The 25039-nt window shown below is 37.3% G+C and overlaps 1 protein-coding gene across 3 annotated transcripts in view; it reads left to right on the top strand.

Moving 5' to 3' along the window:
• Nucleotides 1–25039, top strand: part of LOC139135316 (uncharacterized) — a 62862-nt gene that overhangs the window by 2119 nt on the left and 35704 nt on the right. For 2 of the 3 annotated variants that reach the window (XM_070702657.1, XM_070702659.1), the window contains exons 2-10: nucleotides 1250–1381; nucleotides 15564–15733; nucleotides 15968–16093; nucleotides 16988–17147; nucleotides 17626–17818; nucleotides 20742–20804; nucleotides 21521–22011; nucleotides 23228–23388; nucleotides 24631–24862. In XM_070702657.1, the coding sequence (XP_070558758.1) occupies nucleotides 21756–22011; nucleotides 23228–23388; nucleotides 24631–24862 (649 nt within the window). In that variant the 5' untranslated portion in view covers nucleotides 1250–1381; nucleotides 15564–15733; nucleotides 15968–16093; ... (2 more) ...; nucleotides 20742–20804; nucleotides 21521–21755. The remainder of the gene's footprint in view (nucleotides 1–1249; nucleotides 1382–15563; nucleotides 15734–15967; nucleotides 16094–16987; nucleotides 17148–17625; nucleotides 17819–20741; nucleotides 20805–21520; nucleotides 22012–23227; nucleotides 23389–24630; nucleotides 24863–25039) is intronic. The other variant, XM_070702658.1, reaches the window with a different exon arrangement.

Here is a 25039-nt window from a genome sequence, read left to right as displayed (position 1 = left end):
TGATTATCATATTTCTGTTGATGTTCACAATACATAATTCATACAGTGATCAATGTCACAGGTATCATTTGATTGTTTACAGGTATTGTTTATTTGTTTACCTTGTAAACAGCATTCTAAATAATATTTTTCATTTATAATAATTAAAAACCATTGAACATTTCATCAGCAATATCCACAAAAAATGTCATCAATTTTCGATGAGAAATGCTTGGGTTATTGCAAAAAGCACTAGAAATTGCAATTCTAGTTTCCTCAAACATTGTTCAATATGGGGTCACCTGGTTGTAATGAAAACTACAGGTGTCTACCATGGCATAATTTCTAAATAGGAAGCTGATTTTTTCAAATTCAACAGGACATATCTCTGCACGTACTGAACCAATTTTCATCAAACAAAATGCAATCAATTGGTCTTGAAGAGAACTTTCTTTTGATATATAATTTATCATTATTGTAGCTATTTATCAATTTCATGTAAAATCCCTAGTAACTGCTTGGAAATGTTGGTAAAACAGAAAGAAACATAATATTTTATAATATTTTATATCATATATATATATATATATATATATATATATATATTGTGTGTAAAGTTATTTTCTTGAGTGTTTGTGTGCGCAGTATAATTTATTTTAAACTTTGAAGATTGGCTTGTTGATGTCAAAGGAGGTGAAAAATCACCAAAAGTTACAGCTACTGTGGCTGTAAACCTTTTCATGGCTTAGATGAGTTTCATTTACCAAGAGAATAGCATTGTGTCTGACCGTCCCCAATATGCAGTTTTCTGGGTACAGATACAATGTGGGTTATAAGTTGGTTTCCTCAGGATTCTCTGACAAAATGTAAGCACCACACTAGACTTTTTGGAAGAATCTGAATATAATAATATCATCCAGGGCTCCGATAATGTACAAAGGTTAATAGAGAAGTATTGTTGTGATGAATGCTGTATATGTACCTGAGATATCTCCCCGATATCGACGGGTGAGAGGCTCTGTAGAGTATAGAACTTAATGTAAACATTCCAATTGAAATTTTCCATTATTTTATCTTGTTTATTGAGATAATGACAGTCACCAGAAACTTCATTTGGACAATCTCACATCTCATAGAATTACATGTGTTGTGAATTTGAATAATTCTCTGTATGTTGTAGTCTATTCAGTTTCTGTTTTTCCAACCACGCTAATTCAGCTACCCACTTAGGCCAGTACTTTCTCACTGATTTTGCTTTTTTCTTGGGAAGGCTATTCGCAACCTTTCCTGTGCAGGTTGACAGTGTAGACACTGTATTGGATGATGTCTGCTTGTCTGAATCCAGTGTAGTTATCATCCGGTTATTACAATTCGTCATCCCAATACTGAGTTCAGAATTAAGGTATGTATAAATGTTTAATTTGATTGTGTTAATTAATGAGCACAATGAAATGAAGGCTTAAAGTGATATCTTTCAAAAACTTGTATGATTTTGTTAGACCAAAATTTTTTGGAATAACACAAGTTTATTAAAAGGTATAATTTATGTCATCATTATTGCTCTGCATAAATAGAAGTGACAACTACAGCAACATATAATATTTCTATCTCACTGGAGTTTCATCATGTACCGGTAATTAAACAACTAACACTTATGTGTATAGAAACAACATGTTGGGTTAATTAAATGTGTAGGCCTGGTGTAATGTTCAGTATTATCATACCGGTATACCTATGCCCATATTGCTACATCCTAGTGACGTTCAACGTAAAATATCAGGCGTGATACTTCACGGTAAACGTCGAGATATGCACGATGAACCTCATCAGTTTTAGAGTTTTCCCGAACTGCATTAGCATTTGTTGGTTAACAACGTAAACAACAAAATGGCTGCCGCTCCTCGCCTGCGAAGCGATGTCGCCGACGTAAAAAACCCAAGCCCCAGCTAGGGTAATTTCCACTCTCATACAGCAGCAGTTACAGAGGAACGGGATAGGTACATGTATAGAGATCAATAAAGATATGACTTTTACACCTCTCTGTCCTTGTCTAACGTAGCATTTCTACAACTGTTTCGATAAATAGCAGAGCTTCAGTTAATGTAAAATTCTGTGTGTTTCACGCAGAATTACTCTGAAGTACACAAAGTAAATGGACGTCTGGCGTTATCCGATATGCATTGAAAAAAGCGCAGTCTCCATAACAAAGACATGAGCACATGTGGTTTCCCTCCATTGCGTAGTTTATCCAGGACTAAAAATCAATGTTTGCTGATAAAGAATGTTCATTATCTTGCAATATTTTGTCCTACATCCTGTCAACTATGTAGTGCCAATTGTTGCCTTCAAGGCTGTACCAATAGAAATGTAACATGTTCAGTAATTATGTAGTCGTAGTCATGTATCTTCTTTATTACAAAAAGATTTCCCCCGTTGCACCCAATGCGGGCTTGTAAATCCTGAAGATCTCTGCGTCAAATATCAACAATTTAAGGTAATGCTAAGCAGCCTTAGAAGTAATAGTTTAATGGCCGGTCTGCATGCTTCTTTACAACGATTGTCGTGAACTCTTTCTTCCAAATATTGCAAAGTTGGCCATAATTTGGCTCTGGCTTACAAGAATGGGGATATTGTGATTTGACGAAGTACACATGAAGCTATAGCCTATAGCATGTTTATAAAAACATCGTGTGGTCACTTAGAAATATACGTGGGACATTCATTTTGCCAAATGCCAGTGAACAAGGAATATGAACGGACAAAAGACAAAATTCGTGTCTGTCTTGCGTAGTCTTTCCAGAATTGTTTCAGAGCCTGGTACAGCCGGGTCGCCGAGTCCACACCGCTGACATGTCACAAATGAACAACTCACATTCACAGACTTGTTGCAAAACATCCGGCCTTGACTATCTTTCAGGAGGGACGTTCACTTTATCTCACAATAATAATTAAAGAATGAAATAATATGGACAAGGTCTGGTCTTCCCAAGTTTTAGTTTATAATAGGGCTCGAAATAATATCTGTCTGCCTGTCCTGGACAAGTGAAATTTGGGCTGGGACGAGTAGTTTTGAAAAGTACTTGTCCAAGTTGACAGGTAGATTTTTTCAGCCTGCAACCAGTATCAACCAATTGACTACAGCAAATATTCATAAGTTTAAATTTATGTACCTTTTAAAATTTTGAAAATCATTGTTTGGATATTTACCTGTCAGAAAAAAGTAAAAGAAAGTTCGATAATATCTAATCACTGTTTACAGGAGTCAGCCATGTTGATTTATCTAAGGTCACGTCTCAAATTTCTTAGATTGGGAGATTCTCAGAGCCATCTCGACAGGGATGGCGTTGTTGGTCATGGGTTCAAGGACGTTCACATGGAGACACCCTCATCGAGTCTGTCATTGATATTTTACCAGCAAAAGCCAGTGTTCGAAATTCGTGGACATTGCAACCAGCTACAAGGGCAGGTAACTTAAAAAAGTTGTCTTCCCGGGTAAAACTAACCCGTTCTGAGATATATAGCTCGCAGGTCCAATGTTATAAAATTACAAAAACAAATAAAAGAAAATTACCAGTGACAGACAGTGCTCTCCATGCGTTTTATGTTCTGTTTGAAAATTACGAATTTTGGTAATTTGTGGTTATATGGGCCTGTACCGTAAGTAAACGGCAATAATGTTGTAGGAAAATGCAAGTGATTTCATTGGCTAACTGATTTTGCTTAATTCCGTTTTGTTTGTCAGTGAGAAAAGATCTGACTTGATGTTTCCGAGGTAGCCGAATGGCCCACTGTCGTACCGAGGCTCGAAGGCCAAGTTTGTCTGTCCAGTGTCCGTTTTCAAAATTATCTGAGCGCTCACACATGCACTATGATCAGAGAAGTAGTACACAGTGGGACTAAATTGGTCACTAAACTGCTGGAAATTCATTCTCTGTGTGGAACAAAAAGCTAAATAATTAAAGTTCATATCTGACGTGTTATTAAGTTGAAAATCCAATTCCGAAAATGAACAATAAATCGCGGAAGTATTGATACCGTCATCAACTGCGCAACCTGTCAGATCAGGCATTACGAAGCAAAAATGGCTGCCATGCTTTTACAAGTAGAAGTATAGCTTGTGTCTACTGGTATTTCTATGCCGCTACGCAAGACGCCACTGTGTAAAATACAATTCTAGGCTTCGGTGTATGATTATGATCATGCTGCCGTAGGTTGCTTTATCCGACTGGGGAAAGATGACGAGATACGACAATAGTTTTAATATTATAATCGAGGTACACCTCTATTGTATTACGAAGCACCGTCACGTCTCTTTCCATGAGTTCTTGAAGGGACCGGTTGTCAATGTTAGTTCAAACTCAAGTAAAGAAATTCCATGGTGTGAGAAAGTCATGTCGATACGATGTGCAATGAATCTCCAGAAATAAATCTAAGACAATCTGCCCCCCCTGAACTGCGCCCCTGAAGAATGTACAATTGCGTCGTTGTGTGCATTGTTACATTGTACATACAAGTTGTGTATTCGTTTCGGGAATTGAAAACAAGACAGAAATATCATGTACGCGTTGACAAATAAAACAGAGTTCAAGAAATATTCGTCTTTACCAATGAATGTCCATGGCAGCTCATGAATGTGCACTTATAAAAGTACATGGACATTTGTTCTCCCAATCAATCCAATTGCGTAACAGCATGTACAACACTGCACATTACCAGTAGAATTACGACATTGTCTTTGCTGCACTTGTGTTACGTTTGTCGACAATGACAAGGATAAAGCTATCACTCTCCGAGTGTCAGAGCATCATGTCATTGTCGCTGTAAAGTGACAATGACGTGATAGATGTCAAGCAACTGAGGTAACCTTTTAAGAATACATTCTTCCTCTATATTCAGAGTATGTTGCGTCACAACTGAAAGCGTTGTTGACCGCCAACACGAGATTACATATCCATCGAAATTGCCTGGGTTAAAATGGAAGAGCAAAGCGGCGTAAAGCCTGCCTATGGTTGATTTCAGCCAAAGGTAAATTTCGTTTACGTTCACATTAAAATGAAATGCTTCTGTCATGATCTCAAACAAGGGAAAAGAAAGAAGATTTAAACCTCGTTTGCCGAGTCATTTTTAGTTTATTCATTTTAGAAGAAATATGTATCACTGCAGTTGTTTTGGACATTACTTTAAACAGTATTGGCACCTTGATGACAACGTTATGTGTTAGGTCATGCAGAGTACAAAGATCATTGTACATGTCATGCATGGCAGCCATGCTTTTGCAATGATGATGCCATCTTCACTTTCTCGATAATTTCTTGGGTTATTTATCTTACCGTTTGCGCCAGTGTTTTCGACCTAACCATATGACATGAATTGCATTTACAACTGTCTCATATTTTACTCAACTGTCCAGTATATGCACACTACAATCACTCCTCTCTTCCATATTTTGCAAGTGCAGTTACACTTCCCACGCCATAGATAGGAGTCTGATTTGACAGTATTTTAATTCCAAATGCCAAAACGAGCTGTATCCCTTTGTCGCCCAGTCTATCGTCTCCCTGCGAACCCATTTCGAGGGAAAAGGCGTTCCTTGTCAGAAAACCTGTCCTCGGATGACCCCTAAACGCACAGGGGATAGAAAAACGTAGTGCTGTTGACTTGGCAGGAAGGGGGTACCCAAAATGGTCCCGATTTCCACCGAGTTGGTAGAAAAACGGTCACCAGCGCTTAGATTCTGGCTACACCGAATTCCAAGCGGATTTTCACCGACTTGGCAGGAAAAGGCTTAATGTTGTGTTGGCCTGGTGTGATGTCCTAGGTGGACACACATCTTGATCACACAGTAAACGTTTAGAGATAATTCATATCTTTGTGTTGGCCTGGTGTGATGTCCTATGTGGACACACATTTTGACTCGCACACTAAACATGTAGAGATAATCAATGTTTTTAAGTCAGGTGTGATGTCCTACGTGGACACACATTTTGATCACACAGTAAATTGTTTAGAGATAATTAATATTGTGTTGGCCTGGTGTGATGTCCTGTGTGGACACACATTTTGACTCGCACAATAAACATGTAGAGATAATCAATGTTTTTAAGCCAGGTGTGATGTCCTATGTGGACACACATTTTGATCACACAGTAAATTGTTTAGAGATAATTAATATTGTGTTGACCTGGTGTGATGTCCTGTGTGGACACATTTTGACTCGCACAATAAACATGTACTAGATAATCAATGTTTTTAAGCCAGGTGTGATGTCCTATGTGGACACACATCTTGATCACTGAGTAAATTGTTTAGAGATAATTAATATTGTGTTGGCCTGGTGTGATGTCCTGTGTGGACACACATTTTGACTCGCACAATAAACATGTAGAGATAATCAATGTTTTGCAAGGCCCTTTTCCTAGCCTGGTACATGGTTGGCCAAAAAAACAAATATGAACGGGTGTGGCTGGGCAATGTCCAGACAACTTTGTGTCCCAGTCAAGAGGGATGGTTTGTGGCCTACCCTGGTCTCCTGGCCTGGGATTAAGTGTGTGTATTGACACGTTTTGTCCAACCCTGGTCTCAATTTACACCCCTTTAACAATAGACATAAATTACCGTATGACTCACCAATGTTTCAACTGGGCGACAAAGGGATACAGCTCGTTTTGGCATTTTGAATTAAAATACTGTCAAATCAGACTCCTATCTATAGCGTGGGAAGTGTAACTGCACTTGCAAAATATGGGAGAGAGGGGTGATTGTAGTGTGCATGTACTGGACAGTTATGTCAATAAGTGTAGATGAGAGACCATGACTGTATATTCAAAACATGGGATATAATGGAGAGATTGAGGTGTGCATGTAGATAGTTATGTCAATAAGTGTAGATGAGAGACCGGGTGACTGCACATGCAAAATATGGGAGAGTGGAGTGATTGTAGTGTGCATGTAGATAGTTATGTCAATAAGTGTAGATGAGAGACCATGACTGCACATGCAAAATATAAGATAGAGTAGAGATTGTAGTGTGCATAGGTAGATAGTTATTTCAATAAGTGTAATTGAGAGACCATGACGGTACATTCGAAATATGGGACAGTTGGAGTGATTGCAGTGTGTTTGTGGATAGTTATGCCAATAAGTGTAGATGAGAGACCATGATTGCACATTCAAAATATTAGAAAGTTGGATTGATTGTAGTGTGCATGTTGATAGTTATGACAATACGTGTAAATGAGAGTGGGGACTATGACTGTACATTCAAAATATGGGATAGTTGGATTGATTGTGGTGTGCATCTACTGGTAGATAGTTATTTCAATAAGTGTAAATGAGAGACCATGACTTCACATGCAAAATATGGGATAGTGGAGTGATTGCTGTGTGCATGTAGATAGTTATGTCAATAAGTGTAGATGAGAGACCTTGACAGTACATACAAATATTCAATAGTTGGATTGATTGTAGTGTGCATGTAGATAGTTCTTTCAATAAGTGTAGATGAGAGACCGTGACAGTACATTCAAAACATGGGATAGTTGGAGTGATTGTAGTGTGTATGTAGATAGTTATGTCAATAAGTTTAGATGAGGGACCCTGACTGTACATTCAAAATATTTGATAGTTGGATTGATTGTAGAGTGCATGTAGATAGTTAATTATGTCAATAAGTTTAGATGAGGGACCATGACTGTACATTCAAAATATTTGATAGTTGGATTGATTGTGGTGTGCATCTACTGGTAGATAGTTATTTCAATAAGTGTAAATGAGAGACCATGACTTCACATGCAAAATATGGGATAGTGGAGTGATTGTTGTGTGCATGTAGATAGTTATCTCAATAAGTGTAGATGAGAGACCATGACTGTACATACAAAATATTCAATAGTTGGATTGATTGTAGTGTGCATGTAGAAAGTTCTTTCAATAAGTGTAGATGAGAGACCAAGACGGTACATTCAAAATATGGCATATTTATAGTGATTGTAGTGTGTATGTGGATAGTTATTTCAATAAGTATACATGCAAAATATGGGATAGTTTGAGTGATTGTAGTGTGTATGTGGATAGTTATAGGGAGTGGTGATTTAGCCGAGCGGTTCTGTCTATGGCCTCTCAGCTAGGCGACTGATGCCGTATGTTGTGGGTTCGAATCCGATTGAAAACTAGCCGTATGTCAATAAGTGTAGATGAGAGACCATGACTGCACATTCAATATATGGGATAGTTGAGTGATTGTAGTGTGTATGTGGATAGTTATTTCAATAAGTGAAGGTAAGAGACCATAACTGTTCATTCAAAATATTGGATAGTTGGAGTAATTGCAGTGTGCATGTACCAGTAGATAGTTATTTCAATAAGTCTAAAATGGGAGACTATGACAGTACATTCAAAATATGACCATGACTTCATATGGAAAATATGGGATAGTGGAGTAATTCTTGTGTGCAGATAGTTATTTCATGAAATGTACCGGTAGATGAGAGACCATGACTGCACATACAAAATATGGGATAGTTGGAGTGATTGTAGTGTGTATGTGGATAGTTTTGTCAATAAGTGTAGATGAGAGACCATGACTGTACATTAAAATATGGGATAGTTTGAGTGATTGTGGTGTGCATCTACTGGTAGATAGTTATTTCAATAAATGTAAATGAGAGACCATGACTTCACATGCAAAATATGGGATAGTGGAATGATTGTTGTGTGCATGTAGATAGTTATGTCAATAAGTGTAGATGAGAGACCATGACTGTACATACAAAATATTCAATAGTTGGATTGATTGTAGTGTGCATGTAGATAGTTCTTTCAATAAGTGTAGATGAGAGACCATGACGGTACATTTAAAATATGGGATAGTTGGAGTGATTGTAGTGTGTATGTGGATAGTTATGTCAATAAGTGTAGATGAGAGACCATCTCAGCATATGCAAAATATGGGATAGTTGGAGTGATTGTAGTGTGTATGTTGATAGTTATGTCAATAAGTGTAGATGAGAGACCATGACTGTACATTCAAAATATGGGATAGTGGAGTGATTGTAGTGTGTATGTGGAAAGTTATTTCAATAAGTGAAGGTAAGAGACCATAACTGTTCATTCAAAATATTGGATAGTTGGAGTAATTGCAGTGTGCATGTACCGGTAGATAGTTATTTCAATAAGTCTAAATGGGAGACTATGACGGTACATTCAAAATATGACCATGACTTCATATGGAAAATATGGGATAGTGGAGTAATTCTTGTGTGCAGATAGTTATTTCATGAAATGTACCGGTAGATGAGAGACCATGACTGCACATACAAAATATGGGATAGTTGGAGTGATTGTAGTGTGTATGTGGATAGTTTTGTCAATAAGTGTAGATGAGAGACCATGACTGTACATTCAAAATATGGGATAGTTCGAGTGATTATAGTGTGTATGTGGATAGTTATGTCAATAAGTGTAAATGAGAGACATTGATTGCACATTCAAAATATTGGAAAGTTGGATTGATTGTAGTGTCCATGTAGATAGTTATGACAATACGTGTAAATAAGAGTGAGGACTATGACTGTACATTCGAAATATGGGATAGTTTGTTGTGGTGTTTGTTTGGAAAGTTATGTCAATATGTGTAGATGAGAGACTATGACTGTACATTCAAAATATGGGATAGTTGGAGTGATTGCAGTGTGTATGTGGATAGTTATGTCAATAAGTGTAGATGAGAGACCATGTCTGTACATTCAAAATATGGGATAGTTGGAGTGATTGAATTGTGCATATAGATTGTTATTTCAATGAATGTAGATGAGAGACCTTGATTGCACATGCAAAATACGGGATAGTAGAATGGTTGTTGTGTGCATATAGAAACGGCACATTATTGCCCGTTCTAGATTATTGCCCGTTCTAGCGGGCGTTTTCTCCATAGCGTTAAACATGGGGATAATTTAGGTAAATGATAAAGATAGTTATGTCAATAAGTGTAGATGAGAGACCATGACTGTACATGCAAAATATGGGATAGTTGGAGTGATTGTAGTGTGTATGTGGATAGTTATGTCGATAAGTGTAGATGAGAGACCATGACTGTACATGCAAAATATGGGATAGTTGCAGTGTTCTCCACAAATGAAAATTAAAGGCGGATGGCTAATTAGCATATGTATTTGCATAATATTTGCATACAATTTACATATCACCAGGGATATTCACAAGGCACTCCAGTGATTAGGTATATTTCTGACATTCTCAATATTTTTCTCCATTCAGCAGTGATTAATGGCAAGCTATACAATTTATTTTTACATTTAAATCCTGTCTATTTACTTTAAATAAATAATAAAACATCAAAAGTGAAAAAAACCACATTGAACTAATACAAACAATACACAATTTAGTAAATATATTGCACAATACATTAGGGGACGTTTCCATCTAAAAAACAATGCATATTCAATGCACATTCACACCCTTGAAATAGGGTTTTCAAGGGTATGGCGCTCCTAATTAAAGTTATTTGCCATCTCGTAAGCTGTTTGCAATATGTGATTAGAGATAGCGATTAAGTGGGTGTACAGGGAAGACATCTCTGCCTTACACACTTCACTCATACAGATAATCGTTCGCCTTGAACTTCTTTGAACATTGTACCCTAATTTTCACAGAATAGGACCTATAAATATACTACAAGCCATATGTTAGTTCAAATTAATAAAAGTAGGAACAAATTCTGATGTCCTGAAATGATAATACTATTGTCAAGGTTTACACGAGACTGAGTTTGTGCCTCTTTACAATACCTTGGCATAAAGTAGTACCGGCCAAGCTATTGGTATCTGAAGTTGTTGACTAAGCGTTATGTAATGTCTGATTATATCTGATATAACTACTTTAGATTGCATATTATCAGTGCAGAAAGAGCCCAAAAAGTGCACTGTTTTTTAGATGCAAGCATCCCGTCATGACCAACATGAAAATTCAAAAGTAGGCCTACATGAGAAGTAATCAGTGTTCGAAATAATCGGTGGCAACGTTTTCATGTGACCCTCTGTTACTATATGTTTGTCTGTAGCCAGATTGGTAAAGCCATGAACGTCTTTTTTTTACGTCCATGACAAGTTGACACGGGACTGAATAATGCACTAAGTTACAATGCAGAGTCAGCGGAGCATGCCTGCACAGAAACATACGTTGACTTGAAAACTCAATTCATAATAAAGGGAGGCCCGAAAAAAATGATACCAAGTATTTCCAAGAGAAAGATTTGAAATTTCATCGACTCTTAGTTCGGCAAACGTACAAAACTTCGACAACTGCGCGGCGTAGGCTGCCATGCATGTTTGTGTGGAGCACGCTGGCGCACTAGATCTCGATCACACGCGACCTTTGAACTATACAGTAGGCCTACAGAACCGTATGTACGGTACATAGCTGCTGTATTCGGATGATCACACGAATGATGATTTTAGCTCGTGCAGTTTCTTTTACTTCATTTCATTGTGCCTTTGATATTTTAAAACGGTCACGGATTTTGAAACTTGATCAAACGCAACTGCTTCTCAAAGTCAATCAAATGAATCCATGCAAGTTACGAATGCGTGACAGGAAATGACACACATGGCTTCAATGTCATGTGGACGTACACTGATCTCAAAATGGCTAACTAGGCTCGGATACGCAACGACCTGGGCACGCAAAGTACCATACTTTTTTGCATCTGATATTTGTCTCAACCAATCGTACGATTTTAGCCAGATCTGATCGAAATCACTTTTCCTGACCTTCGGATCCTTACAAATACGAGACATTGGCGGCAATGGCAGTTGGCAATAGCATAGATGCTTTGACTGAGTGTCCGCTGGCAAAAATGCAACACCGAGCCTTCGAGTGTACCGTGTCCGTTGTATGAAATGGACGGTGTCTGTACGTACGGTCGGCAGCTAAACACATTTCAAGCTTTTTGAATTGAAGTCTTAGCCAGTGTTCATCGGCACTACGGCCGTTTCACACTTGAAAAGCTTGCTGAAATAAGAGCGTGACACAATCGCCGCTGAGAAACATAGGTCTTCAACCACATTTACTAAAGAGTATCGGCGCCGGCGGATATGAAACAGGATCGGGCGAAAAAAATAAAGGATCGGGGCCGTCGGGCCTGGGGAGAACATTGAGGATTGCATGCAGTCGCAAAACAAACCGACAGATGTGTGAACGGTCCCTCTTTATTACACGACATTGTCAGTTGCTGTCAATTTTATTCAATAGGCTTTCAGATATTGTTCGGACAACTGACTGTGAAAACAGTTTAGGCGACAGAAAACAAAGGTGGGCGGGCAAGATTAAAGGCGGGCGGGCGAAATTAAAGGTGGGCGGCGACAAAAAGAAGCCGGGCGCACCGCCCGTCAAAAACCCCTTGTGGAGAACACTGAGTTGGAGTGATTGTAGTGTGTATGTGGATAGTTATGTCAATAAGTGTAGATGAGAGACCATGACTGTACATGCAAAATATGGGATAGTTGGAGTGATTGTAGTGTGTATGTGGATAGTTATGTCGATAAGTGTAGATGAGAGACCATGACTGTACATGCAAAATATGGGAGAGTGGAGTGATTGTAGTGTGTATGTTGATAGTTATGTCAATAAGTGTAGATGAGAGACCATGACTCTACATGCAAAATATGGGATAGTTGGAGTGATTGTAGTGTGTATGTGGATAGTTATGTCAATAAGTGTAGATGAGAGACCATCTCAGCATATGCAAAATATGGGATAGTTGGAGTGATTGTAGTGTGTATGTTGATAGTTATGTCAATAAGTGTAGATGAGAGACCATGACTGTACATTCAAAATATGGGATAGTGGAGTGATTGTAGTGTGTATGTGGAAAGTTATTTCAATAAGTGAAGGTAAGAGACCATAACTGTTCATTCAAAATATTGGATAGTTGGAGTAATTGCAGTGTGCATGTACCGGTAGATAGTTATTTCAATAAGTCTAAATGGGAGACTATGACGGTACATTCAAAATATGACCATGACTTCATATGGAAAATATGGGATAGTGGAGTAATTCTTGTGTGCAGATAGTTATTTCATGAAATGCACCGGTAGATGAGAGACCATGACTGCACATACAAAGTATTGGATAATTAGAGTGATTGTAGTATGTGTATGTGGATAGTTTTGTCAATAAGTGTAGATGAGAGACCATGACTGTACATTCAAAATATGGGATAGTTCGAGTGATTATAGTGTGTATGTGGATAGTTATGTCAATAAGTGTAAATGAGAGACATTGATTGCACATTCAAAATATTGGAAAGTTGGATTGATTTTAGTGTCCATGTAGATAGTTATGACAATACGTGTAAATAAGAGTGGGGACTATGACTGTACATTAAAAATATGGGATAGTTGGATTGATTGTGGTGTTTGTTTGGAAAGTTATGTCAATATGTGTAGATGAGAGACTATGACTGTACATTCAAAATATGGGATAGTTGGAGTGATTGCAGTGTGTATGTGGATAGTTATGTCAATAAGTGTAGATGAGAGACCATGTCTGTACATTCAAAATATGGGATAGTTGGAGTGATTAAATTGTGCATATACCGGTAGATTGTTATTTCAATGAATGTAGATGAGAGACCTTGATTGCACATGCAAAATACGGGATAGTAGAATGGTTGTTGTGTGCATATACCGGTAGAAACGGCACATTATTGCCCATTCGAGCGGGCGCTTTCTCCATAGCGTTAAACATGGGGATAATTTAGGTAAATGATAAAGATAGTTATGTCAATAAGTGTAGATGAGAGACCATGACTGCACATGCAAAATATGGGATAGTGGAGAGATTGTAGTGTGCATGTAGATAGTTTTGTCAATAGGTGTAGATGAGAGACCATGACTGCACATACAAAATATGGGATAGTGGAGTGATTGTAGTGTGTATATATAGATAATTATTTCAACGAGTGTAGATGAGAGACCATGACTGCACATATAAAATATGGGATAGTTGGAGTGATTGCAGTGTGTAACTATGTGGATATATGTCAATAAGTGTAGATGAGAGACCATGACTGTACATTCAAAATATGGGATAGTTGGAGTGATTGCAGTGTGTATTTGGCTAGTTATGTTAATAAGTGTAGATGAGAGACCATGATTGCACATTTAAAGTATTCGAAAGTTAGATTGATTGTAGTGTCCATGTAGATAGTTATGTCAATACGTGTAGATGAGAGTCTGACTATGACGGTACATTCAAAATATGAGATAGTCGGAGTGATTGTAGTGTGTATGTGGATAGTTATGTCGATAAGACCATAACTGTACATTCAAAATATTGGATAGTTGGAGTGATTGCAGTGTGCATGTACCAGTAGATAGTTATTTCAATATGTGTAAATGAGAGACCATGACTTCATATGGAAAATATGTGATATGGGATTGTTGTGTTCATGTAGATAGTTATGTCTATAAGTGTAGATGAGAGACCGGGTGACTGCACATTTAAAATATGGGATAGTTGGAGTGATTGTAGTGTGTATGTTGATAGTTATGTCAATAAGTGTAGATGAGAGACCGGGTGACTGCACATTTAAAATATGGGATAGTTGGAGTGATTGTAGTGTGTATGTTGATAGTTATGTCAATAAGTGTAGATGAGAGACCGGGTGACTGCACATTTAAAATATGGGATAGTTGGAGTGATTGTAGTGTGTATGTTGATAGTTATGTCAATAAGTGTAGATGAGAGACCGGGTGACTGCACATTTAAAATATGGGATAGTTGGAGTGATTGTAGAGTGCAAGTGGCTAGTTATGTCAATACGTGTAGATGAGAGACCATGACTGTACCGGCACATTCAAAATATGGGATAGTTGGAGTGATTGTAATACATAGTGCAGTATTTGCTTCACTCATGCAGTGATTTATTTTGTTTTATGAACATTATCAGTAAGTGAGACTTGATTTTGGAGATAGGTATTGTTCCCTTCATCAGGCAAAAAGTCAGAGCTACATGTATCTGTTCATGCATAAATGGGCAAGTTACACTATTTATAAGTTACTCATCTCTGGCCCAAAACTGAACTGAGAAAATATCTCTTTGTGTTAACATTTGCAAAGTAAGTGAATATTAAGTAGAACTCAATGTTATCACAATTGTAATGATTTTGAAACATTAAAAAAGAAAAATATCACAAAAAAATGTGAAATAAACCTTGATCTCATCCTGAAGTGTTCTGCAGTGAAAGAGTAGAATATAGACCTTTAATGTACACCTGCACGTGAAGTGGAATGTGTCAAGTACTGGTAAAACAAGAACTGGTCAGTAGATATTATGAAATAATATAAGTATATTAAACTAACAAAATATTTGTCAATACTGTTTGCATGTTCAGATATGCGGCAAAGCAGTGCTGCAGCTGTCAAAAGGCGTTCCAAAGTCAGACGAGCAAAAAAACGAAAGCAACACCTTGTCACTGAAAGTTCAGTGAAACAGCCTTGTGACCCTGATTTTGAATGTTCATCAGTGAATGGATCTGTATCATCGTCTGTTACTTCTTTTGATACAGTAGAGAGTGCAACTAGTCATCTACCTAAACGCCCTGAAGATTTTGAAGAAGTTCTGGCTGCTGATCCATTACATACTCAATTTCTTGCCTGGAGAGAATTGAAGCTGAGAGAGTGTCATTTGCTGAAAACTATTAACTCCGGGACATTGCAGAAACCTTGGTAGATACATGTAGGTTAAGCATGATGCATGCCTTTTCTTGAATATACCTGTATGTAACATATGTCACTAAGAGAATTTTCTGCAATTTATTAAAAGTTAATCTTGTTTCATTGTAATATTTTCATAAACTTGTACCTTTTACATCACAATATGCAAAACTGTAGAGTGATGAATTTGACTAATTTGTTTTGCACGATACTTGCAACCTTATTCAACTGTTTGCTTTTTCTTCCCATTCTTTAGTCCATAGATTTGGAGTTATGTCATCACGAAGGAGACGAGTACATAAACAGTCTGAATTTGAGGTGTACATAAAGCAAAATAAAGACAAGCCTCATGTCGAAAAAAAGTTCATCTGTGATTATAAAGGTGAGATTATATTTTATTTGATATATTTATCCTAAAATGTTTAAGTAGTTTGTAATTGATATGTATCCTTAAACTTACAAGCAGCAATTTAAGAATGAGGCACTTTGAAGCACATCAGAAAAGGTTGGGGTGTCTACAAGATCACTTCAAGCACCATTAGTGTCTCGTCAATGAAATCACAGAGGAAAAAATTGAAATATGTGTGATTAGAAATACAATTACAACAGTACAGCTTCTATGTCATACTTGAGTATATTTCTTCAGCAAGGCTGTTGCCTTTCACAATATTATGCCACCATTTTAAATTTCTGATCAATGCAAAGGGTATTGGATTTGTTACCATATCAACGCACCTGCAGTGTGGGACCCATAGCACACAGCCGCAGACCTGACGACTGTGGACTTTAAGTGATTTAATGATTCGCATAACCCACTACAAGACAATGGAATAAGTTTGGGAGCAAACTAATAGCTGTTATTTGACATCTAACAATCGCTCATGTATCTACATCATATCAACTACCTCATACGTATTATTTTAAAATCAGATTATTATCCATCTACCCGATGCATTAATGAAAAAAATGTTTTTTTACCCAGTCAGAGCTTGTATTGTTTAACGATTTCAAGTCTACAAGAGTGCAAGTTCAGTTAGCCCACACTGTCAATCTTGCACTCCCAGCAGCCAGAAGCAAGAAAAAATATTTATTTTAAATTTGTTAACAGTAGTAAGGGGTTGCATCCAGCATAGCACAATAATTCTCATGCCTAACTGGTGTTTGTAAAATATTGAAGCAGTACCAAAGCAATGTATACATGTACATGTAACACCTGTGGACATGTAACCTGTACATGTATAGCACATCAGGGTAAATACTTTATTCTTGTTTCCAGGACATGGAGTATTTGCAACGCATCCCATTCCAAAAGGAGACTTTGTTTTGGAATATAGAGGAAAGCTTATATCAAGTTCTGAAGCAGATGATCTGGTATCAAAATTTCGTCAAAAAGAGTATTTCATGTTTCATGTACGCCACAATGAGAAAAGATTGTGGTTAGTACACGTATACATTTATTTTACTTTTCTTTGTTATCACAGGTCAAAATACTTTGTTTTGCTTCCACTCAACATTCTGAAAGGTTGGCAGATAAGCAATTGTAAAACACACACAAATACGATCTGTCTTTTCATCCTACTGGTATGCAAATTCCTTAAATGATTTGAACCATTAGGATAATACATGGTTCATATAGTTACCGTACAACATGACTGCATATAGACATACATTGCTATGATAGAAAAGTCATAGCTTATTTTTGTGACACAACACTTTTGCTGTAAAATTTCTACTAGAAAAAATTTCTGAAACCTGCACATGAGTTTGAATAGCAAAGAATTTATTTATGTGAGCCTACACTGATATACATTGTTATAAGGTTGAAAGTGTGGCAACCCTTTTAAAGCTACAACAGATAATATTCACTTACAACTGGTTTATTGGAAAGGAGTATATGCTTTAAATTTGTTGCAGTGTTGATGGTTCTGAAGATGATGGGTCACTTGGACGATTTGTAAATGATGACCATAACAACCCAACCTGCAAAGTGCAAAAAGTTGTTATCAATGGCAAGCCCCATGTCTGTTTCTTCGCTCTTCGAGATATTGAGATTGGTGATGAAATCACCTACAATTATGATGGTGATGATTTATTTTGGCGAGACCAGGTAAGAGGTAATTCAGGGTATTTATGTGTACCGGTATTTTCACAGGCTGATAGTTCACAAAATATTTCACAATTGGTTCTGTGTTGAGAAATGAAGGGTGCGTATACAACCAAAATCACAAGTGTATGGAATTTGCCCACTCATGACGTATGAAATTATTCTAATTTTAAATTAGTAAATTTAGCTGTCTTGAACATGTGGACTTGTAACTTCTGCCTCGCAAATGCAGTCGCACGTGGACAAGCCAAGCACACCACTGTGACTTCAGAAACTGAAGCAAATCATGCACTGCTAATAATGTCAGATCCACTCATGACGTATGGTTTAGCATACTTGTACCGGTAATTGCATTTTATTCAGACATCCCTCTATACTAATTACTGCAAACAGATTTTACAGCACCATGTAGAAAGTACACTGTTGTACCTTTACTATGTATGTATATGAAACTCTGGTTTCGAAAAGGCGTGAATTTATACCCAGAATTTTCTGATGTTTATTGTCTTGACATGTGATGGTTAATCATCTCTCTTTTCTTCATATATGTGTTGATGGTAATTAAATGACAATTGTTATGCTAGATTGTATTCTGCAACTTTTCTGAGCTTTTTTCCGCCATCCTAGCAAGGTCAAGTTTTCTACCATGTTGTCTAATATGATCTACTGTCAAATATTGAAAATCCCTTGTTATTGCATGTCTGCCATGATGCATGTGACAGGAAGTTTGGTGTTACCGTATTCCTCCGATTCTAAAACCCCGCTCGTTTATAACGCCCCCCGGGATTATTATATCGATTCGTAATTGGTCGTTAGTTCGTTTGTAACGCCCCCCCGGGGGGGGGGGGGTACACCCAAATTCTGACTGGAACAATAGAGCCATTGTCATGTAATGAGACAAGGATATCCGAGACACCTACGTTGCTTATCAAAGTCACAAACAAGTTCCAAAGTGAAGTATCAAACCTCAAAACAAGCACACTATTGTTTGGTGTTGGAACATGTCAATCGGGAACGGTTCTATTGTTCCTGGCGATACAATTCCACTTGCCAATTGGATTTCGCTACGTAAATGAACATTAAAAGAGTTGGATTTTTGAGCGTCTCGATCTAGTACAATGCCGTCTTTTCGTCACTGTCATTTTGCTAACGTCAAAATAAGCAGATTTTTGAACATCTTAATCAAGTACGAATCGAATATTTTGATGCCATTTGGCGACCATAACATGAGCATTACGATAGTCGGGTTTTTGAACGTGTCGATCAAGTACGATTCGCTCATTTCACGTGGTGAAAAAATCGTTCCTTTCCACTGGTATCGGGAATGCGCTCGACGGAACTGAAGACATCATGATGTCCGAGGAGATTCCGGTACTCGATGATGACTTATCATATGAAGCCGTAGGACTCGTGTTTGGTGACGAGGGGGAAGGTGACGATATAGACTTCGACGAGTTTGACTTCGATGAAGAGGGCAATTGTATCGACAAACGCGACATCCGAAGTTTCTTCCGCGCATGAACTGAAAATACTTTGAATTTCTTTCTTTATGTTTTATCAATTTTGTACATTTTTTTCTCATGTTATAAATGTATTTATTGTTTGGACGGCATTTCTTGCTTGTGTGTGTCCTTTTCCTGAACTAGTCCCGGCAATGAGTAGGCGATAGTGTGATAGATTTTCAAGATTATGCATGCTTTCGAAGTCTTGCGAGGGAAAAATACCAAACTTCATAAACGGCCCTATACACTTACAGTTAGAACAAAATGTGCATGTTCGTACCATTCCGAACAGATGATCATAGATGACTGAATTCCACATCAAGAGACATTTCGTTCATCGATACAAATAAATAAAAAACTTCAACGTTTTATTGCCAAAAATTCAATTCATCAAATTGTAAGCATATTGGCGTAGCAATCTTTCGTCTCGGCCAGCCTTCCGATGCGATGCTTCAACACTTTATCAGTTCGAGCCTAGCACCTGCCTTTTCGTAAGATCACATTTCGTTTCGAGATACGGTTAGACTTTTTGAAACTACCGTAGGAGCAAAATAATAAACTCAAAACATGTAATTGATCGTTTATTTTAAGGAGTACGCTAATTGAAAATCGTAATATAGAAAACATCGGACGGACACCGTGTACCACACTGTATGCATGTGCTGAACAGAATTTTACCCTGACCTCATGCACGTCACTGACACCTTTGACCTAATTGCGTGAATTGACCAATCACTCCTTGTCTGACCTTTTCGGCCATGCTATGCATTGCTATGGGGAGCTAGCTACTGCTGGAGCGTACTTGTTGCAACGAAGTATCGTGGTGATTATCTATACACGAAATACGAAGATTTATTGCTATCGTATTTTTTAGCAAAAGAGGGTATGGCAAATACGCTAAATTTCAAAGCTTGTCGATCTCCATTAATTTATACCGTACAGATTCGACTGTCAGTATCGACGCAGCATGGCCATGAGTCGATATCACAAAGTATGAGTTGTCTGCAGCACTCACGTGAATAACAAAACATGGGCAGAAAATTTGCATAATATTGCATCAATTAGCATAAATTAACTGCGGTGTTCGATTTTGCTTTGACATCCGTTTATACAACCCCCACATGTTTTCCCTCACCTTTGGTTCTGAAAGGGGGTTTTAGAATCGGAGGAATACGGTATATGCCAAAACATAAAACTTGATACAGTTTCATTTGTTGTCAGAAAGTAACAGACATTGTACTAGTTTGGCAACTGTTTCTAACTGCTACAGGTACTAAATTGCCTCCCATTGTATGTTGATCCACATTTGCATGTATGTTAATTCTGCTGGCAAAATGTAAGTTCCGGTCTACAAGCAGGAGATCTATGTTAATCTATAGACTACAGTTCAACTAAAACACTTTTGACCTTATTGTCCCTTTCAGGACTCCTATCACTGCAAAAGATGTGACCCAAACTGTAACACACTGCCATTTGATAGTGACCAGGTTAGTTTTGAAAATAAAACATTTGACAAATAATTATATCATGTATTGGACAACATGTCTGACTGTTTTTGTGATCCACAAGATGTATAACTGGCGTTTACTTTTTTGGTGAACATAAAGCGAAAACAGTTATTTAAGCTGGATTATTGCCTTTGTTCTCACTATGTGGTTGCCATGGCTTTAAAACAGAACATCACTAGCAACAGCTCCACAAAATCTTAATTTATAGAACTTACCAAAAAGCAAATGGTGAAATGGTTTGGTCAGCTTAACTAATATATTTCGAACAGATTTCTGTGTTTTTTCCCTAAATGACTAGCATAACCAGGGTTCTCCACAAAGGGATTTAGAGGGATGGGCCACCCCTATGTTTTTGGATCATATATAATGTTAATACCCAAACAAAAGAATACATTATCAAAATAAAAGAGTGTGTAAATAATGCATTGTCATGCGAATTAGCCGCCCCTTGAGATTTCTCAGCTGTGGAGAACACTGATAACGTTTTCAGATTCAAGCATTTTGGGACCTCTGACTTTGTAAGTGCTGCAATCCTTGGGATTGAGTGTTTCTGCTTTAAATTGATTTCTTGTACTGAAATATGAATAAAAGATTGATTATTGAGTAATTATTAATGTTATTGTGATGTATGGTATACTGTTAGTCTGCATGACTTCTTGACATTAATTATTATCTTATTCAATTTTTACTTTCAGATTAAGGATAGCAGGCCAGTAAACATCTCCAGATGGTCAAAATTACTTACCCAGGCAGACAAGCCCCAGTTCATTAACATGAATCATTTTAGTTATTCTAAAAACACTGTAATTGCTAAGGGTTCTTTTGGAAGTGTTATTTATTTAGGGTTTCTGAAAAAACCAAAAGACCATACTGCAGTAGCAATTAAACGGATAAATTTAGAAAGTTCATTTGAAGATAACAAGTTGGTCAATGTTTTTGATGACTTCTAAGGCAGCTGAGCATGTGTTAGTACCTCTGGCAATTGAAAAAACAGATGATTTTATCTATTTTGTCATGCCACTCATGGAGTACAACTTAAGTGAGGTAGTTGAAGATAGACTATCTTCATTTTATCCAAGTGATGGAGTGCAGCTGAAAATGGCAACTCAGTTTTTGACAGGGTTACTGGAACTGCATCAACTTGGAATTATACACAGGGATCTCAAACCAAGTAATATCCTCCAAGGTATGCTACTTTCAATCTTTAGGCTGACCTTTTCATACATGGAAATTGAAACTGCAAGTGCAGTGTTACATCTCGACAGGGGATATGGGGATTCCCCTCTCTTGACCCTAGTAATTTGTCAAGGGGGAAGTATATAGCCAGCCAGCCCCCTGAAATTGTGCAGTCACACCTTAGGCAAGTAGAAACAGAGTAGAACACACAAACTGGTTAAATCCCCAACCATGGTTTGTCCCAAATCCATTGTTTTCTATGGTAAAGTTGGACCTGTATACAGGGAACTGGGGGTGAAAGGGTTAAAATTTTCTTGCATAAGGGATAAACCCCCCTTGTTAATGGCATATCCTAGATGGAACACTACTACCAGCGATAGCCAACACAGAATATGAGATCATTGTGGCGTATGTACAGAATTGTCTCATGGAAAGTACAGTATGTTTTCTGATTGGCATTTGCAGAGAAATTTAGAAATACTGGTGTTTCTCCCAGGATTTCAAAAAGTTGGACACAGTGACCCGTGGAAGTTAAAATAAGGGATCAATTTAGCCAGGGAAGCGACCATACTGACTGGTGGAACCGTGTTACGAATAGTAACCCCTCCCAGAATATTTTGAATTTTTTCAAACTATGTGACTATTTGATGGTGCCTCATAACTTATGGCAGGAATAAAATTAATTAAATGTTGACTTGAATGGTAGGATTAAACTGGTGATACATAACTGATTTGCCATGTTGATGCAGGACAGCCAACTGGCATCTATATTAGGCCTTACGTCTAAATCAATTTGAAGATTACTAGGAATTGCTAGCACGGTTACATATTTTGCAACGTCTCAGATATGGCATGTTCTGGCCAATCAAATTCAAATTGTTTGTGGTAGGAAGCAGTTCATATCTGGGAAAATTTTGCAACTAGTTGTTACTGAATACACAATGTTCTGGCCACTGTAAAACAAATTGAGTGCATTTTTGTGTGTTGCACAAAGATTACACATTGATAATGGCGTGAAAAAGAATGGACTCTGGGCCATTGAAACGTAAGTGTCCTAAAGTTGTCCTCACGTGATAAATACCGTATATTGCGACCCCTATGACCCACGCCTGGTATATTGGCAGGCCATTTGTTTTATTTTTGGGTCAAAGACACGAGGTCCAGCTCTTTGTGAACCCTGAAATACACTGTGTGTTGCTTATGCATTTGTGCTTCCCTTCACACAGATATACATGGTGATCTGAAAATTGCAGACTTTGGAATTAGCAACTTACTACGCCATGGTATGGCCACTTATCAGACGGTTATACAGAGAGGAACGCTATGCTGGATGTCTTCAGAGATGATTAATAAACAAACTAGTGTAAAAAAGTCTGCAGATGTTCAGGTAAGTTTGTGTACTTTACTCAAGAGGTTATAGATTCAGCTCATTCGGGATCTCCAATGACTAGTTTGCAAAATGCATGCAGGTGTGAAGAAATTTGATGACATATGCTTTTGATTATTACTAATTCTTGCATTGATTCCGATGACTGTATATCAGACCATTTCAATGATTTTTAGCTCCCATATGCTATATATTTATATAAAGCAATGGAAGCTATTCTTATAAGCTTGGATAAAAGTCTGTATGTCCGTATGTATATCTGTCAACATAAAAAATATGAAAACCGCTGCACATTTCATCTTGACATTTGGTGTGTAGATGGATGGTTGGTTGTAGATGGAATTTTTTTCAAATGAATTTGTCATTGCCAAAATACACAAATTAAGTGGCAAAATGTAAAATTGATAAAAATTGAAATTCTTAACAAAACAGGTCATTTTGCTTTAAAATTGCTCTATGAGTACCTTAAGTAGACCTCATACAATTTTCTTCATCAAGAGTCACAATATCCGGAATTACATATTTTTCATGTCATTTTTGTTTAAAGTCTTCTTTTCTGAAACTGCAAGTCTAATTGATTTGAAACTCGGTATGGAGGTTCCTAGTGGTGATCTCAATCATTGGTTGAAAGTGTGGTGCAATTAGAATAATTGTATTTGTGGGGCAATTATGCCATTTTTGGTCAAAAAAACATCGTCTCCGAAACCACAAGTATGATGATAGAGGTTCCTAGTGGTGACCTCAGTCAGATTTGTTCTAATTGTGGTAAAATTTGCGTAATTGTATTTTTGGTCAGTTTTCCAATTTTTGGCCAAAAAATTTCTTCATCATTTAAACCATGGGTTGATGGTTTGAAACTTGGTATATAGAGCTTTAGGAGTGAACTCAAACAGATACATTCAAATTTCGTAAAATATTCATATTTCTTTTTTATAAATTTTTCCCATTTTTGGGCCAAGAATTTTAGAATTCCGTAGACTGATTTTTTAAGCACTTCACCATGGCCTATGTTACTCAAATTTGTTTTGGTTATTAGAAAGCAATTCTGATCAAATGGGAGCGACATCATCTTATTGGTTAAGTATTTTTGACAAACAAAATGATTGTCTGGACAGTTTACCTGTGGTTGACTATATCACAACTCATGTTGATGTCATCATTTGAATTCTTGTAAGTATCACAGCAGAGTTATATTGGCTGCTAGGTCTCTTGTTATTGAATGTCATTCTCATACTCTTTCAGATCGCAGGCTGTATACTATACTACATTTTTAGTGATGGCCATCACCCTTTTGAAGATAGCGTTCCATATCATTTGAGGCCAGAGCTAATTATGATAAATATGTCAAATGGTACTCCCAAACTTATCCACTGTGTACCTAACCTTCAATGGACAACTGACTTGATTGTTAAACCTATGATTCACAAAGATCCTGAAAAGAGGCCTTCGATAGAAGCTTGTCTGAATGCATTGGGTAAGTTGATAGACAGGCCTGCAAGTACAATGAGCTTTTGCAGTTGGTGGTGATAAGCACTGTGTGTCAACCAAATATAAACTTTAATAAAATCATAAAAATATAAAAGTGGTCAACATTCTCTGTGGAATAAAAAAAAACTAGACATTTGGGCTCAAAGGCATTGCAGACAGCCTA

The sequence above is a fragment of the Ptychodera flava genome, chromosome 6 (assembly GCF_041260155.1).
Source record: "Ptychodera flava strain L36383 chromosome 6, AS_Pfla_20210202, whole genome shotgun sequence".
Lineage (NCBI taxonomy): Eukaryota > Metazoa > Hemichordata > Enteropneusta > Ptychoderidae > Ptychodera > Ptychodera flava.
This window is presented reverse-complemented; position numbering and strand designations above follow the sequence as displayed.